The sequence below is a fragment of the Pholis gunnellus genome, assembly GCF_910591455.1.
Source record: "Pholis gunnellus genome assembly, chromosome: 13".
Lineage (NCBI taxonomy): Eukaryota > Metazoa > Chordata > Actinopteri > Perciformes > Pholidae > Pholis > Pholis gunnellus.
The window spans coordinates 10,563,334-10,582,253 of record NC_136540.1 but is presented as its reverse complement, the minus strand read 5'-3'; the positions used below and the strand labels follow the sequence as shown (position 1 = coordinate 10,582,253).

The 18,920-nt window shown below is 41.4% G+C and overlaps 1 protein-coding gene across 1 annotated transcript in view; it reads left to right on the top strand.

Annotated features, from left to right (window-relative positions):
* Positions 1–3,890: 3,890 nt before the first annotated feature.
* The window catches only part of nrxn2a (neurexin 2a), a gene marked incomplete at both ends in the record, with an annotated part of 87,569 nt that continues 72,539 nt past the window's right edge, over positions 3,891–18,920 (top strand). The window contains 5 exons of the mRNA XM_079172189.1: positions 3,891–4,593; positions 5,399–5,419; positions 10,565–10,594; positions 10,835–10,846; positions 16,914–17,215. Of these exons, the coding sequence (XP_079028315.1) occupies positions 3,891–4,593; positions 5,399–5,419; positions 10,565–10,594; positions 10,835–10,846; positions 16,914–17,215 (1,068 nt within the window). The remainder of the gene's footprint in view (positions 4,594–5,398; positions 5,420–10,564; positions 10,595–10,834; positions 10,847–16,913; positions 17,216–18,920) is intronic.

Here is an 18,920-nt window from a genome sequence, read left to right as displayed (position 1 = left end):
TCCGCCATTGAAAAGTACCTGATATCATGAATTTAAGCAGGTCTGTTGGCCTTATTAGTTAACTCTGCAGAATACATGTACATATGTGTGTGTATACATATGTACTCTGCTTCCCCATAGTACATCTTTCAAACACGCATATATACAGAGAAAAATGCACAGTGTATATATACAATATATATGGTATGTTAGATGTATGTCCGTGGGTGCAACTGTGTACAGTCATGATACAATCTGAATTTTTGAAGTGTAGGAAGTCATACCAATACAAATTGCGTCACACAGCAGAAAAAGCAGTAAAATATGGGGCAGGTGACAAATCACCCGCTGCATTCTGCAGAGTTAACTAACAAGGCCAACAGACCTGCTTAAATTCATGATATCGGGTACTTTTCAATGGCGGAGGATACACAGCAGTGTGTATCGGGGGGGGCTGACGGCATTGGAACAGGCCCCTAATGAAATGAGACTAATTGGCCACCCCTGGTGTCGCCCCACCAACTTCTGAGCATGATGGGTAATGGGACCCGTTGTTATTGATGAAAATACAGCATGTTAGCCAGTGAAAAAAGCCAATAAATGTAGAGGAGACTGTGTTACATTCGTAAGCGTTACTGTGAACACCTTACTTACAAGTTGATACGTTATTATTGTGATCAATAGGGAGTTCTATGTGGAGAGGGGAGCAACTGAACCCCAGTTTGAGCTCTCTACCATATATTTCATTGGATTGTCATTACTTTATTTAAAGAGTCAGTATTATACCAGTGTCATTGATTCAGTAGGCTATACAGTCCTGTTAAAGCAACAAAACATCAAAAGCGTTGGAGAATGTGCAACATTTTTCTTTTCCCCTTTGTAGTGGTGCATATGTAGAGAATTTGTGAGCAACAAATGTAAAAACTTAGATTTCCCATAAAACTCAGTTAGTAAGGGTTAAACATCAACATATGGTTCCTGACTCCCATGAAAGAAGGCCTACTTTAGCTCAAGATGTGTGCTAAATAAGTCTAAAACTTCATTACATGTGCAGAGAAGTGACATTGCCAGACTAGCATCACAAAGCCCTTTGGGAAATGGGTTTTAATGTTTCATCTGCCCAGTGTGTGTCAGCCTCATAGTCCCTGAGATATTCTGAATACTGGGGAAATTGATGTAAGCAACAACAAAAACAGGATATGGTGATGCTGGATTACAAAGATATAAACAAAACAGATACAGAAGAATAAAGGATACAAACCAAACAGTAGGGCTTTCAGTGTATTTAATCAGTAAGTGTTGCCCCATGGTCAACTACGCTTTTTCTTGTCTTCTTAATTAGATCTTATTCATATCATCTGTTGGCCATACTGCGTACTTGTTATATGTTGTATATTTAAGTATTCTTAGCATATTGTTAGTTCATTATTTATCATCATCACCCATGTGGATAAATCTGCTCCCACGAGTAATTATGCGCACACGTTTCTCTTAATGAGCGTCTTAATGGGAGTTACTGCAAAACAGTTATCTTGTGGCGAGGCCGTGAAGCTGAAAGCGCCGCATGCGTCCTTGACTTTTTTCCATACAATGACGCTAATGTGTTGTTTTTCTGACTCAAAGCAAGTTGAAGTCAACCTCGTATATTCAACTGCGAGAGGTTCTGAGAATCGTTTCACACACCGAACCTGACCCTGGCAAATTGCAATTCCTCCTGTGAAGCGGGTGTCAGTTTTCTTATGACCTTTCAGGATACAGCTATTCCCATGATAAACCCGTCTATTAGAAGGGTTTTCTCCCAGCCTGGAGCTCTCTGATACTTTGAGGAGAAACATTGATTTATTTGCTGTGACGCACTCTTTCTTGCGACATCTACCTTTAGTGAATAAACCCAACTTCGGCAGTCCTTCATCAGCAGGAGGCCCAAAAGAGTCGGTAATTCCCTGCAGACTCTAACACACATTATATTTCTCTCTGTGGCAGAGATGAAATTGGGCCAAACTTGCATGAAATGCCTCTGCTCCTAGTTGAGAAACGCCTATAAATCAGAGTGTACTCAGTGTAACACAACATAAAGATTATTTCTTGCTTGCGGACAAATAAGCTCTTTTTGTGGTTCTTTGCAAACCCCAGAGCTTTAACTTGACATATTATTTACAGTAGTTTGTATTTATTGTGGACTGATTGATTGAATCTGAGTGAATCAATACCTTGTATGTAAACTTCTTAAATCTGTATTCCTTTCTCTGTCTGCGGACACAGGGCGACTTTGTTACTTTTTGTGAACGTAAAGAAACCAACATTCAGTGTATACACTGTGTTCTAAATCAAACATATGGTGATGTATGGCATCATGTAGTGAAATATGCATCCTAGGGATTGACTGTGTTGTTCCACTTCTTTGTGCAAATTGGTTGTAATAGATTACAGCTGCTGATTTAGTTTGTGATCACTTAATTGGATCACACAACGGTATAGCTCTTTTATGTGTTTTTAATAGGTTTTGGACAGCACTGGAGTTCATTGGCACAGAGGCACAAGCTATAACAGGCTGTGGCTACACAGACAGCACTTGTCTGTAGAATGAACTCATTATTGGCTTTGCTCTCTGTGGGGAAGTTGTTTAATAATGAAGAGATAAATAAACGCCACCACCATCCTTTGAATACAAAAGTTGTCACTTAGAATATGTGTGGCTTCCCTGGACATAAATGAACACTGTGATTTGTCACCAGTTGTAGTTTTTAACCTTTGTGAATGGTGATAATAAACAGAGCAGGTTCCCATTTCAGCCAATGACTGATGCATAACTTTGTTTGTGTCCTGAGGCCTGGGAGGCGCACCCTCCTCTGTTATCACAAAGTATTGAATTGTCTGTCTGTTTGTTTGTTTGTTTGTTTCGAACACAGACCTCTTCTTTTTTATCACTCCCAGCCTCTGCCCTGCATGTGTTGTTTAGCAGCAATGTCTTAGCCTGATCCCAGGGAGCACTGAGGGCTTAAGGGGCTCAACACCATGGAAGTTAGTGAGGCCATGGATTCTACCAAAACATTTGTGGGGGTGCTTATGAAACAGACAGTTTTCCACCAGCTTTTGGAAAGCAGCTCAGGTCTCAGCAAACCAGGGAGACCCTCCATTTCCCTCTCAGCCTGGATGTTAAGACATGAGGTGGGGCGCCACGGTTCAGATGCTACTTGGCTAAAGCATCGTGTTGTTGGCCTGCTGCGGGAATATCTAGGCTGTGTAGCCATGATCGGAATGAAAAAAACAAAAGAAAACAATGGCTCACAAAAATGTGAAGCATTGCTGACAATTACATCACTAGCATTTCCACATTTCTCTCTCCAACATTTTAATAATGTTGGATTTTGTAATTCATTTTCCATGTCATTCATATTGACTGCAGATTATTATTTGTTAGTAATCTTTCCAGCTATTCATTACCAATTCTTCTTTTATGTCTTAGGATGTTGGGGTGCTGAGAAGATTGCGGGCTGTACCTAAGCTGCGTGCCCAGCTAACCCATGGAGAACTGACAGGAAAAGTGCTGGATGGAGGCCAAGACACTGGATGGCGAAGACGAGGAAGCGCACAGTATTGTGGATCACTTGTGTTGTTTGTTCTCTTTCTCAGCCGATCCAAAGTAGATGCAAAGTGTTCTGCAATGTGCCTCATTTGTTCACTCTGCCACGTGTCGCCCATGGAGAGATGGCAAAAAGATTCAAGATAGACAGTCAAGGCTAAAGAAACTCATTTTCTGCATGTGGGAGTTGCAGTCTTACTGCTGCTGATTTTAGGGTGATAACAAAAGAAGTGTAGACACTAGATAACATTTCCTCCTTTTGCAGCTTTGTTGGATTCATATGAATTAGAGACCACAGGGGAGCTAGTAGTTGTAGAAAGTAACCATCATGGGCAGGTGTAAAGGCAAGGCTTCCTGGTTACTGTTTTTAGCTGGGTTGCTGCTCTCAGCAATGGCTTTGGAATATGAGGGGGTCCCTGGTCAGTGGACACGCTATGGCCAGTGGGATGCCAAAGCAACAGGTGAGCTCAGCTTTATTCTGAAAACCAACGTCAGCAAAGCCCTGGTGCTCTATCTGGATGACGGCGGGAACTGCGACTTCCTGGAGCTTCTGATCGCAGACGGGAGGCTCCACATGCGCTTCACCATCCATTGCGCCGAACCAGCCTCCCTGCACACAGAGACGCGGCTCAACGACCTGCGCTGGCACAGAGTCCTTCTCTCCCGTGATCACCGAGAGACTCGGCTGGTGGTGGACAACGAAGAGAAAGTGGCTGAGGTGAAGTCGAAGAGGAAAGAGATGGTTGTGGCCAGTGACCTCTACGTAGGGGGAATCTCACCTGATGTGCGTCTCTCCGCCCTGACGTCCAGCACTGTTAAATACGAGCCGCCATTCCGGGGCCTAATAGCCAATTTGAAACTGGGGGAGGCACTACCATTACTGTTGGATGGCCAAGCCGTTCATAGTGATTTGGAGTACATATGTGCCACGCACTCTCCGTGCGGCGACAAAGGCTTGTGCTCCGTCAGCCAAGGAGAGGTCCTCTGTGACTGTATCAATACCAGCTACAGGGGAATGTACTGCAATGAAGGTGAGAGAAATATCCTTCTTTTTGTCGCAAAATGTATTTTTAGCATTATTTTCGTATTTATTTGCTGTATGATTTGGGGACATTATTGTACTGGTTAAATGTGTTTCTTTCCATGAATACAATTAATTAACCACCTAATTATCTTGCCTTTTGTTTTGGTCACACTGGTGCACTTTGTACATAATTGTAAATAATGTTCTTTGGCTACTGAAAATGTTTGCCGGCCTTATGATTAGAATTAGCATACAAATAGTTAAAATAAAATCCCTTGTTAATATTCCTTCCTAAGTACTGTAGTGTATATGGTCTAAACCTCTTTCGGCTCTAGAAAATAATCAATAAAGCCCACTTTAAACGATCCAGGTCATAGCAGCACAGTAGTACTGAAAGGCTGCTTTGGAGTGAGAGTCCAGCTCTCTCAGCAATTATCTTCACAAGTCAAAGAGGACAACGGCTTCCTAATGTGACAGATGTTTGCACATGTTCAACCCAGACATTTAACAGGCTACCAAATGGGTGTCATATTCTCTTTTGGAGAGTCTACGAAACAGTAAGGACATAACTTGGCATTTTAAAGTGAGCTTTGAAACTCCTTGATATGTACGGACAAGAAACATGAAAATAAGTAATTAAAGATACTTGCCAACAGACGTCAGGGTTTCTCTAAAATAAACCACGTTTGGCTTGAAAGCTCTGCCGCTTTCTTCCACAAGGGTCTGGCTGATAAATGTGTCGGTCAACATGCATGTTTTGGCGTCAACATTCAGCGAAACATTAACAGCTCTTTTTCTTTACTCTCCTGCAGCTGTCCAGAAAGAAGTGGAAGGTAAGACAATGCTTAATGTAACGAGCATAATGATGAGCGTCATTTGTTTTTTGTGATGCTCTTATTTGCAAAGGCTGTTACCGCAGCATCAGTGTGTGAGAGTGTGTTTGGTTATTATCAGGTTGTTATTGTCGGTTTGGACTGCAGTTCTGACATCCAACAAATTAAGATGAAAGGCGATATACTATCACTGGTCACAAGGTCACGATGGAAAAAGCGCTTTATGTGCCGAATGCTCATTGTATATAAAATCAGTATGCTGAAGGTGACTGGAGAGGTCTGCAGAGTACGTGGGTGTTATAGAATGCTGGGAGCATTCATATACTTCATCACAGAAAAAACAACTGTACAGACATGCTTTGTTTTATTATTTATAACTTGTGTATTTTTCTCTCTCTGAAGTTCACATTGTCTTCATCTAAACTGGGATACTGTGTAATGTTAAGGTTTACTAAGTCATCATGCCGTTATATGCCATTATGCTCTAACTTAAACATGATGGCATCCCGTGGCATAACATGGCTGATTGCTGAGGCTTTGGCATTCATTCAATTGTATTATTATTTGCACAAATAAGTATTTCTTTCCATAGACGCATTGAGAATTATTTTCTTCAGAGGAACAAATCTCCTTTGGCAGGAAAAGAGACATTTATTTTATTATTGGCAGCATTTTAACTGACCATGATTCAACAGGATTGGTTTCTAATGAGGTGCACGTACTGAACTTGAAATGAAGATTGAACGTGAGGAGGGAGATTTGTTTAGTCGGCATCCGAGCGAGACATCCATCTCCCCAGTAAGGACTGCTGGTTCTGGTGAAAGGGCAGCCAACAGGCTCAGGAGACCAGCGAAATGTGCACTGATCCACTGCACATTATAAATCACTGTTACTGACTCAAAATGCACCGACCCATTCGCACCTGCTTCTGACACTTAACGTTTGGCGTACGAAAGGAAAATAGGCCGAAGATTGCAAAATGCTAATGTCTTGTAGAATAGCTTTTATGACAAACATTCAATAACATTGGTATACATAAAATTAGATGTAATATTTAGTTAAAGATGATACATGTTTTGGTATAGATTCTGTATTTTGAAACAGCACATAAGGAGGGATTGGTGACTGTGGTATATGGCTGTAAGATCCAGTAACGGTTAATAGGCGCTATTTCCCAAAACAACCATTAATCATTGCTAATAAGCGCAAAGATGGCATGGCTCTGCTCACAGCAAAAAGGCATTCATTATTAGATGACATGCTGCAAAGAGAGCACATCAGAAGTTTCAGTTTATTGGATTAAAGCTTGACATGGAGACAATCCCCAATGCAGAATGCATGAAAACAACAATGACAACAGTAAAATCACTCTCACCAGATGCCTTTTATTTTTTCTATCCTTCATACAACTCCATGTGCTATTCGGCGGAAAGTCTTTGATGTCCTTGCAGCGACGGAAATAGAAGTATCTATGCGTTAGCTGCTCTCCCCAGAGATGGTAAAGATGTTAACCCATGTGCTATATTTGGTTTTGGCTGGGGGTTTTAAGCGGCGCAGGAATTATTGTTATTTGTCTGAGGAACTGCTTTAAGTCAGTAAACCTTGGGAACAGCAGGTGAGTCTTCTGAGGTCAACGGCAGTATGCAGCACGTGGGCTCCCGTTGATCTGTGGGGACAAAGGCCATGGTGGGACATGCTCTAATGCCCAAAGAGTGCAGCATCCTCCGATGTCCTATGTGCAACAAAAAAAAAAAAACGTCTGTGAAAGAGAGATAAGGACAGCCACCTCAGATACAGAAGAGAGGGAAATCTCTCCAACTTATAGGAAAAACCTTACACAACACTTAAGTGTCAAGTGCAAACACATTGTCATTGTTTTGTTTTTTTCCTGTAGTTTGTCATGTGCAGGCACACAGTGATGACATACCAATAACTACAGGGATGACAAAGCAAGTATAGAACTCTTAAAGAAAGGACGCAGCCGGTCCTGGTGGTCTTGCATCTTTCAGCAGCAGTGACCTTGGTCTAATCCCTCATTACAACAGGCTCCATAATACTGTACTTTTAAAGGAAAAACAAATTTGGCAAATCCTAATCCTCACGCAATGGCTCTTTCTTCTTAGATGCTCGCTAATTAATGTCACATTAATGACTGAGAGGTCCGTCAACATCTGCGTTTGTTTTTTTCCACTATTTGTTTAATTAAAGTTACTTAGATAGCAGTGTTTGTCTGGTTAGAAGTGTTCCCAAAAGTTTATACTGTCACAAGCAAAGTGAAATGAAGATGTATTGAGTTGTATTTCTTAGCACCACTGACAAAATTATCTTCCTCAATTGTATTCATAGAACATTTTATACCTTCCAATCTATATAAATATGCTAGTTTATATCAGTGAGTATACCATTATAAATCTAGACAATTGTAAAAGGTAAGTTAAGGATGAAATAAATGAAAAAGAGGGCAATAGGAGACGTTTTTTAATTACATATATCTTTTTTAGTTATAGCAAAAATGATATGATGCTGGCATGGCAGCACTCTTTATCTATCTGTCAGAATTTCCCCTTTTTAACTTTTACTGATTCCTAACTGGCTAGAACAGTGTATTGTTTTTATATATTTCAAAATGTACTTGTTTTAGGATCCTAAAAGCAAAATGCTAAAATGTTTAATAAAACTATCCGCAGTCGAGTGGTTATACATTTTTTTTTTTGCCTCTTATCTGAAAATAGAAAACTGGTAGATTACTGGTAGGAAAGGCGGTTTATTTTCATACAGGCTTTCCCCTCTAATGGGACTCTACAGGTCTAGCCAGTTATCTCTGCATTTCCACACACTGAGATTTAGATGTAAGGCTCAGCCAACTACGATGAGCATATTCAATGGGTGGCTGCCTTATACAAGGGCAGCAACAACACCACTCCTCTTCCACTTTCCCTCAACTCCTAGGATGACAACTACACACTCAAAGAAGACTTTTTTGGCTGAGGCACTTGATAAGTGCTGCCTGCCCTTTTGGTCACCAGCATCAGTCTCCATCAGTCAGGGATGCAGGTCCGTTTTCCTCGCCTCAGTGCTCAACAAAAATCAAAAGTGTGTGGAGTCATCGTAGCTTCGAATCCTTTGGTGTCAAAGCTCTTTTCTCCAGCTCCACTGAAAACACAAGAGTGAACCGTTAGACTTGGCAATCCCCACTTGACGGAGCGATGGCTTTGTGACTGCTTCTTCTTATTTGTTGGACAATAGGAAACCTACACCTCCCTACATGGACGAAAGACGCAGAAATTAAAAGAGGTTGTCCTCCTGCCGTCTCTGCTGGGTGTGTCTTTGTCGCTGTTAATGACAAACAAGCTCTTTTAGACCCTTGTTGTTACTGCAACATCACAGTCCTGCCGAGTGATGTGCGGAAGACACAGACACCAGCAGAAGATGAGCTCAGGTCCAGTCAGATTTTAGGATGCCTGGTGAGAATGAGATCATGACGTAACACTCTTTATGCCTTGTTAATGCAGAGCCACAGTGGGGGTGCACACGGCAGCTGGTTGTCTGCTGCGTAGACAGGGCTGTGGTCGAATCTTGTCAAAGGAGAGGCTCAGTCACTGGTTTTGCAATGAGACACTGTATCAAAAGCCTACGTGTTGGCAGGCAAGGACCCTCCCAGGGGTAATCATGTCCACTTCACAACAAGAGCTGCAGCATGAACAGCCTTGTCCAGTGGAACGTGTGGAGGAGATTTGTGCCGGCCTGCCCCTTTTGTGAGATTTCACCTAATGACTGAGCGGGGACTTCAACTGTGAGTGAGTATGAGTCGGTATGCTGATGCACCGATGAGAGCTGTTTGTGTTGGCTGGCACAGTGGGGCTCGTGTACTCGGCAGAAGTGTTGCATTGTGTCATCCCCATCTCCTTTTTTGGCAAGAGGAGCATGTGAGGTATGCCATGTAATTTCTGGCTGGCGTATTGAGATATTTGTCTGTGTTTCTTAGGGCAGCACATAAGACGGAGAGACTTGGAGGCGGTGGACATAAAACTGAATCAGATTTGGCTTTGATTGCCGCAGTGCGTGCAGGCCGACCAGCTGGACTTTCATACACCGTCACCTGAAACTGCTCAGCAATATTATGTGATTGATGGGCTGCAGTGCATTTTCAGTTTGCTTCCATGGATCTATGGACGTTTTTCCAATGCTTTTTTTTTCTGTTCCAAGTATAAGTATTGCAACGCTGAAGTCTACCGTCTGTTGCACCATGAAGTGCTGCATGTGTTGGCCGATGCAGGTAGCCCCCATGCTCAACACAGCAACCACAGCAGCATCTTCTAATTGACAGAATATGGAGGTGGGATGAGGCATTTTTTGTCTTGGTTGGCTGCTTTATTGTAGTTTATAGTCAGTGAAGTGAAACACAGTGCAGCATTCAAGTCACAGCTCCTTTATGCTTTTATTTTATTTATTTTTAGAAATAAAAGGTTAGTTGGGGCAGATCATTAGTGGCTGACCTGTTACATGATGGTTGTTGTGTCGTTGTACGAGTGTTCCACCACCTAAGCCTATTGAGCTCCGTTAGATGGTAAATCCTCTGTGAAATAAAGCGATGGTCGCTAAAGATTTATCGGATAAGGAATGGTGTCACTTCTGCCCTTTTACAAAACGCTGCCATATTGAATGTTAAATAGGCTCAAGTGGATTTTGCAGACCGCAAATATCAGTGCATAGAGACGAGTGGCTGAGCCCATAGAGCCCTGCTGGAGATCGTAGAACTAGTGTTACCGAGTGCAATGTATTTTTACATTCTTACATAAAGTAGGATTTATGTACATCTGGTACATCTCGAACGCTGTCGCCATCAAATAAACATACAGTATGTGTTCCATTTAGAAAAAAGCATCTGTGCGAGCAACTACCTGTAAGGGTTGCACCAATCAAGATGTTTTTTTCTCTCCTTGCCTTCCCTCTCCTCCCTTGAGATGTTTGTCTGTTTTTAGTTTGATTTACCCTTTATATTTTAGTTTGAACTTTGACATCCGTACCTACCCCAGGATGTCTGTCACAAACTGCAGTCCAACATTGTGACAATGCTTTTGTTCTCCCAAACCTCTTTATGAACTTCCTGTTTTCGTATCCCTTTTTTCTGTTCTTTCCCTCAAGGTCTGGCGCACCTGATGTTAAACCGCCAAGGTATGGGGTCTATTGGTTTGCTTTTCCTTCCCAACCACCTGATCACAACATTTCCCCTCCCCTGAAATCATTTTAGTTAACTGTGCTGCACTAATATTTCCTCTCCTCTTTTTTCATATACTTGCCTCTTCGTTTTTGCTTCCTGTCATGTTATACTCACTACTCACTCAATCTTTGTCCGTCAAACCCTTGTCCTGACCACTGACTGAGCTACTGGAACATCACCTTTGACCTCTGCAGTTTTTCGCCAAGGTAATGCATCTATGCTCATAGCATCTCTTCGGTTTGGTTTCATGGTGTTTTCAAAGGAAATAAACAGGTGTCAAAAGTAAAAGAATAAAGATATGTCATGCCTCAGGTCCGCACAAAACGCAGGTAATTGCAGCCCAATTGCCAGGAAAAGATTTGTTGGCATATGACGTTTCTGGAAACCACAGATACATTGAATGTCGAAGTTTATTATATATATATTTGTTTGCATTCGGTCAAAGAAAGTGATGTAGTATATTGAGCGTGCCTTTTTAAAATGTAGGTGGCATAATAACAACATAAGTGAGTGAAAATAACGTTGCGTTTGTTACGTAACATTATCTAAGAAAGTCTGCCAATGGCGGTTGATATTTTTTTGCGGTTATTTATTCATGATAATTACGTTGTTACGCTTGTTACGTTGACAACAATCAACGTATCCCATGGTTTGCATACAATGCCAACATATTTTTCTGGCGACTGCGTTGCTTATTGTTGAAATAATCGTGAAGTGTACACAAACGTACATGTATTTCTCAAAGGAAATTCTTTTGCATTTTTCTGCATTCTGGAGGCTGTTGTATACAGAATTTAGATTTTCAAAAAGTTGCATGATAGTACTGATTTCTCAAATGTGCGATCATTAGGTCAGTGGGTCGCAAATTAAAAAAAAGTGTTTATGTGTTGCATATTCATATAAGCACAGATATCAATCTACTGACGGAAGAGATAAGACAGTAGGAGGCGTTTGCCAGTAAACAATTTAAGAGACCACTGTGATGTCCCGTTCTTGTTCATAAACAAAGACATATCATTTTGCTCTCTAAACTGTTTTAACTGAAGTGCTGGATAACATCTATGGTCGAGCTAAGGTACTGTCTGTGATGTAAAACCTTGGAAGAAAAACATGAATTCAATGCAATGAAGGTAAACTACTTTGACATAAGATAAAAGGGGCATTTTGACTGAATGGTATGGGTGGCACTGACCGAAATGCTTTGTGTTTTCTGCGACGTATTGTGAGATTCAAACAAAAGTCTCCATCCTGTCTCCATGGCAATCAGTGTTGTCTCCAAACACAGACTTTGATGACCCACTCTGCTTGTGTAAATCTACTGATACAGCTAATCTCTCATAAAGTTCTAATTTTCCTCTTCAGCAAAATGTTACTTAGACTATAATCTAGAGATCTTCTTGGTGGAATTTTGACAAAACTAACACTAATCGAGTTTTCTTTCTAGAAATAGCGCATTGGGTTATCGTCACAGTTCATTCATTAGGAGATTCTGTTTTTATTTTCAACCCACTCAGTGCTGAAAAGTTTGTGTAATTATTATAAGAGATCATTATGAATACCCTGCAGATGTTAGCTGAAATAGTTTTGTATGTCATCTTTGGATTACATTGTTTCCACTCTCATGGGACACAAATTGGAGAAGATGAGAAGAGTGTGTGGCCAAAGCCTGGGTGTTCTCATACACATGTTCTGGTGTAGAACTGATAACACTAATATGGAGGTCATTTATCGTAGATGAAAAGGCTTCAGCGAATACTTCACAGTATGATTACACCAGTTTTTCACCCTCTATAAATGGTGCAGCCTGAGGCTATATTGGACTGTGACATTATAGATTAAGGTTTGGATTCTTTGGTCGCTTTAGGACAAACTTGTTCATGTACAGAAGTAGTAATCAGTCTTTACAGGGCCAAAAGATAACTTTAATTTAAGCTTCTACTTTAATTGATGTGTATGCTGACAGAACAATGCAATTGGATATACTGTATGCTGCTCCTGCTTCAACAATGATTAACGTGTTCTGCTGTTTTAGAATAACGCTGCTATATCAAATATTTAGTAAGTCATAGAGCAACTGTGTCCTAAAGGCCGACCACAATGTGATCTGTCATGAAATTAGGCCGTAAACGTAATTGCTCCATTTCATGCATCAATAAGAGGCAGTTGGTAATTGATTATTGAATGAAGATTTATAGAAATATGCCTCCAAGCAAAACTCGGGCGTAGCACAGCAACAATTAGAAACCGTGAAGTGCATCTGGCTTCATGGGATATACATGAGGCATCAAAGTTTTATTCAGCCATTTAATGTTAGGACAAACATTTCTTATTAACTTTGACAATGTCCCAGATTTAGCCTGAGGGGACACTCGAGGGAGTTGTTTGATTTGATCTGAATTAATTTGGTCACAAATAATTTCAAATCAAATATACGCCACAGATTTTAAATGAATTAAAAGACTTCTGCAGACTTCAGGGAAATTCAGGAGTGGCTGCTTTTTGCGTGGGGCTTCAGCCCCATAATACTTTGCTAGTGTGTACACACAGATGTACTGTAAATAACGAGATTATTCAGGCACAGGTGTAGCTTACTGACCACCTAGGGTGCTTATGCACGTCCCGGCCTCCAGACGAATGGTAAAACTGCTGCCACGCTATCCACATGCCCACACTAACTGACTTACGTTTGGGCGCCACCAGCCGACAACTGACTCCTCCGCCCCTGAGCAGCTCAGCAACTGCCATCTGCGCCCTGGGCTTTTGGACCACTTTGAAATTAATCTGATGTAAAGCTTGATATTAATGAGCAATACTCATGTTGGCATTTTCATGTGGTTCAGACACTGCAGGGTGCTGTAATTGCAGCAGAGACTGGAACAGGTGGGCTAATAGGAAGTAGTAGCAGATAATTCCTTCCCTCCTGATGGCAAGACACTCTTCCTCTACAGTGTTTGATGTGCATCAGGCTGTGACAGTTAGCAGCTAATGTATAGCTCTGGGCAGTACCTTTACAGATAATCCTGTTTGGACATGGGCATGGGGGCAACACCAGCTGCTATTATCTATTTTAAAGTGAACTTATCCAATGTTCACGTGGCACCCAGGATGCTGCAGCTCCCTCCATATTTTATAGCTGCACACTTCATTGGAATGCCATGAGCAGCGTCCCAAGGACTCACCCCACCTCAAATTAGTATCCTCAATTTAGAGGAAGTAGATAGGAGATGGGCTTGTGTATAGTAAGAACGAGAGAGGCAGGGACAGCACAAAGCAACAAGATGTGAGATTGAGAAGAGAAGCAGGAGAGACATGCAGAGATTGTTGGCACTGCCATTATATTCCCCTGAGCCTTGTTTTTCTTTCCGATATTTGCATGGAGAGATAGCTTAGCGAAATTCTCTTACAGCAGCCAAGGTAGAAGGTTGATGGCTCTGCCCCCAGTCAGCTGCGACATGCAAAAAGAGCTGAACTGCTCCAGCGGCTTCTCTTAGCTTGTGTAGTGAATGCAGCCAGTGTCTCTGATGGCATTTCCTCTGAGTTAGAGCCAAAGTCTGGTGTCAGAGCAAACACAGCCAGTATTACCTTTTTCACCAGCTGGTAAACATTGTTGCTGCAGACACCTCTCAGGAAAGCAGATATGTCTCTCTGCCTTTCTAACCACCCACACACTTCCATTCCACATTGACGTCTTCATTGTAGAAACCTTGGAATGAAAATATAAATGATTACATAGGATATGATGCAAATCTTCTTATGTGGACCGTATGAGAAATCCTTTCATGGATTGTAGCTGTGCATGAGGTGTTAAATAGCTGCGCTTTTGCCTCACAGCAAGAAGGGCCTGGGGTTGGATCCCCGGGCTAGACGGGCCTTATGTATGGAGTTTGCATGTCCTCTCTGCGTCAGCGTGGGTTCTCTCTGGGTTCTCCGGCTTTCTCCCACGGTCCAAAGACATGCAGTTTAGGTCAATTGATAACTCTTATTTGCCCGTAAGTGTGGATGCGAGCCTGAATGGTTGTCTGTCTCTATATGTCAGCCCTGGGTCCATAGTCTAGTCCAGGGTGTACCCTGCCTTCGCCCAATGTCAGCTAGGATCGGCTGCAGCAGCCCCCCCCCTCCTCCCCCCTCGACCTTGAACAGGATGAGTGGTTAAAGATGACGGCTGGATGGATGTACAGTAAGCACTTTGCTAAATTAGGCCAAAATACTTCTGGTGTCCCATTATCATTTTTCTCAACCACTATAAGTTGCCTTCATTGTTCACTGCACGGACTCTGCACCTCCACTCAGTGGTTTACATTTTACCTACAACATCAGTCAAATGCCGAACTTCACATTTTAGCAAGTTGCTGTCTGCTCAGTAGTTGAGTAAGTACACTGCTCAAACAATAGAGACTAATGGGAACACTGATCCTGTTGGCTTAAATTGGCCCCGGAGTTCAGAAGCCGATATTTACTGTACAAACAAACATAGGCTTAGGGGACAGCTTATCTCTCTAGCTTGAAACGACTTGTTCCGTAGCTTTGAGGCTGTGTCGCATAAGCAAGCAAAAGAAGGGATGTCTGTACTGGCTTGAAACAGACCATTTATGAGTTCAAGATATGCGTTATACAATCGGTAACATTATGTACTCCTGTGGTTCAATGTCAAAAAGTACAACCCTGGAAAAGTTTACTGTGAATTTCAATATTATTATGATGTTATTGTCAAAATACATAAAGTCTGTGTGCAAGGCCTTAGTGACTTACGGAGTAGAATTGATACAGTTTGTTTTGTCATTCAGTATACAATACGGACGAGACAAATCCCACAGGACGAGTTTGCAGAATCGCAAAACAACATTTGACGCAAAGCTGTATGACCTCTTGCCACTCTGGTGTCGAGTTCAGTTTGCTGCGCTCATGTTGTTGCATGACTTCACAGTCTCAGGATGTAAAACCTGCTCCGGGATAGTTTTCTTTTCCCAAATTCATATATTGTACACATGTTTTCATGTGAGAAAGGTTTCTATGTGCAAACATATCTGTGTATCTATCTATCGATCTGCAATATATCTTTTTTTTTATTTATTCAAAATCTTGTCATTTTGTTACTCATTCAGCTTATGTTGGCAATAACTGCCAGAAACTCAAACAAATCAAAAAGCTTCATCTTGTGTAAGGTGCAATGATGAAAGCATCACTGTTGAATCAGCTGTAATATTGAGAATGATTTTGTGTCTTATGTGTAAAGATGTTTGGCACCAGAGGCACATTGATAGTCATTTGTGCAGCTTGTTGCTGTGTTGCTAATGTGTTGAATTCCAAGAAATGATAATGAGACAAAAATCTCTCTTCTGCTCTGGTTAAACCTGAAAACTGCTTTTATTGGAACAGTCAGGGAAATAGTTTGAGCCATCATATTATTATGTACATTTAACATCCTCACTAGAAATTATTTGGCTGTGAATTAGAGGTTTAGCCAAGCCTGACACATTTATACTAGTTGTTTTTTTTTAAACACCACTGTTGAATAAAAGGATAAGCCATTTTACTATATAACACTAAAACAAACAACACTTTTTGACTTCCCTATCCTGTATTGTCCGTTTTTTTCTACTGAAGATTTACATTTTTAAAAATGAATGTATATTTTTCACCGGGCTAAGTAGTTTTTAGCAAACTTTACTGAAATAAGAACACATTTTGCATTTGTTTGAGGCTAACTTCAGCTGCAGATTTTGTTTTCTAGTGAGTATTTACAGCACTACAGTAAACTACAGTGCCTGTGTTCGTTTGGAACATGTCACCCAGTGTGCACTGTGGCTCACTTGTGTTTTTATAGAGGTCTGCAGCATAGAGGAATTCGCTACATCAGGCTTTGGCTAAACAGTAGGATCAGCTTATTGTCGGTTTTGGTCATTTCATTGGATTTGTTAACAATAAAAAAGTTTCACTGGATTATTCTTTAATGTGCAAGCAACAAGCAGAATTGTGATCTCCCATTGAGAGTACATACGTCCATCAGAATGTATCGTGATTTTGTAGCACATATGACTAGCTCCACAAATGCATACAGTACAGTGCATGGTTGGTTCAAGTTAGTTTTGGTGTTAGTGAAATGGATTTGTTGAATAATACTGCACTGTGTATGTTCTACTCATTTTGTTTCGCTCACCAAAGCCTTACCTATCGCAACATGTCACTGAATTAGTGAATATACTGAAGTAGGTAAGTCAAACGTAAGTCTGGTGACTGAGACAATTATCTAAGATGTTTCTTCTCCCCTCTTAGGGCAGGAGGAGTCAGTAGCCACCTTCAAAGGCAATGAGTTCTTCAGCTACAACCTGTCCCAGACTCCCATTCAGAGCAGTTTGGATGAGATCACGCTGTCCTTCCGTACCCTGCAGAGGAACGGCCTGCTGCTTCACACAGGGAGGTCAGCGGACTATGTCAACCTGTCCCTGAGGAACGGAGCACTGTGGCTGGTCATCAACCTGGGCTCTGGTGCCTTCGAGGCCCTGGTGGAACCCGCCAAAGGGAAGTTCAACGACAATGTCTGGCATGATGTTCAAGTGACACGCAACCTCCGCCAGGTGGGTATACACCCAGCGCCTGTAACTTGCGTGCACCTTTCTTGTATCTTTCAGGTACACTTACACACAATACATACTTATCTTTGACATTTGGATCAGATTCTTATAAGGTCATGGTAAAACCAGTCTGATATGAATACGATTTATAGTCCACTATCATTGTAAACACAAACAAAAACGGTGTTGGCTTCTGTTGAATGTTTCATATTTCTGCTCTGCTGGACTCCCTATCTCCCATTTTCGACATTCTGACACTGTAGATATTACAAGCTCATATTAGGTCATTGCCCTCTTTCTCATGAAATAGATTGCTTCGGCGGAGTCGAAGTCCGTTTTTTAATCAGGCACGTTTTTTTCTGCACCCACAAGACTGACGTAAAGATCTTTTTACCTTATTGAAAGAAAGGCTCAACACATCCATGACATTCAGGTATCCTGCAGCAGCGATTACATCTCTGCAGCATGGTCTTTTTTCAACCTTTCCAGAATAATAATTGTCCCACAGATTTTCAGATTGTCACTCCACTAAACCAAAAAGCCCAAAACAAATGCAAATGCAATCTTGCAGCAGTATCAGAGAGGTCACGCAGGAAAGAGTGGAGCTTTATATAATGAAGACAGTCATTGCATGTGTCCAATATTGTACTGCTGTACCTACTGTGCTGTACTCCAGCCAAGTACAACTCGGCCCTAAGGTTTCATACTCATTAACGTTTTCCACTGGACAAAGCAGAGTGCTTCATTTCCGAATTAATTGAAAGCCTGCCAGGATGTGTCTGTCTTAAATTAGATGTTACCCTGCTGGCACTCTTTTTTGACTGTAGTTACTCTACAATTACCCATTTCTGCAGGTCTATGTGTGTGTGTGTGTGTGTGTGTGTGTGTGTGTGTGTATATACACACAAAAGTTTGCTCTTTTAGGTAACTATTATCAGTGCTACATACTGGGGACTGTGTTTGATAACTCAACTCAACTCAAGCCGATTTCTTTTTAGCCAAGGTGCATAGTTTGGAGTGCATTAAAAAAAAACTACAGGACAATAGCACGATATTGAAACCTGAAGGAAATTAGGCTTCTGAAAGCAAAAGGGGTCCTGGCATTTTATTGCTAAGTAAACTGGCCACTTAGTAAATGTACCTGAACCGGAGCTAAACTAAATATATTTTGTTTACAATGAGCTTTGCAATGCGCAATGCATTTTAAATGTTCGATTTTTTCTTTTTTTTTTGCTAAAGTAGGACTCATTTTGCATCTAGCTCTCTCATCATCACCAATTTATTCTGAACCTGTCACATTAAGCTGCATATAAAGTTGCATCCTCCTCCACATCTGTTTCCTTACCCCCGCTTCCAAAAGAGCAGCAATCCAATGCTTACAACGTCACTTGTGCTTTCAGCCATGCATTTGATCCCTGTGTAAATTGCTTTCCCTTCAGATAAGTTACCCCACTGACATGTAGATAGGGGGAACTGTAACTCTCAAGAGAGTGCTGGTGGAAACATTTTATTAGATCCGGTGGTGCTTTTTTTTCGGCTAGAATTTCTCCTGTTACTGGCTTCCCCCTCCATTCGTCTTTTCTTTTCCTGTTGTGAGCAAACATATTGTTGCTCATTCTATCTCCTTTTCTGACCCTTATTAAACATGCATCTACCTATTTATGGGCCTGACCTGTACCCACTCACACACAACACTAACATGCACACA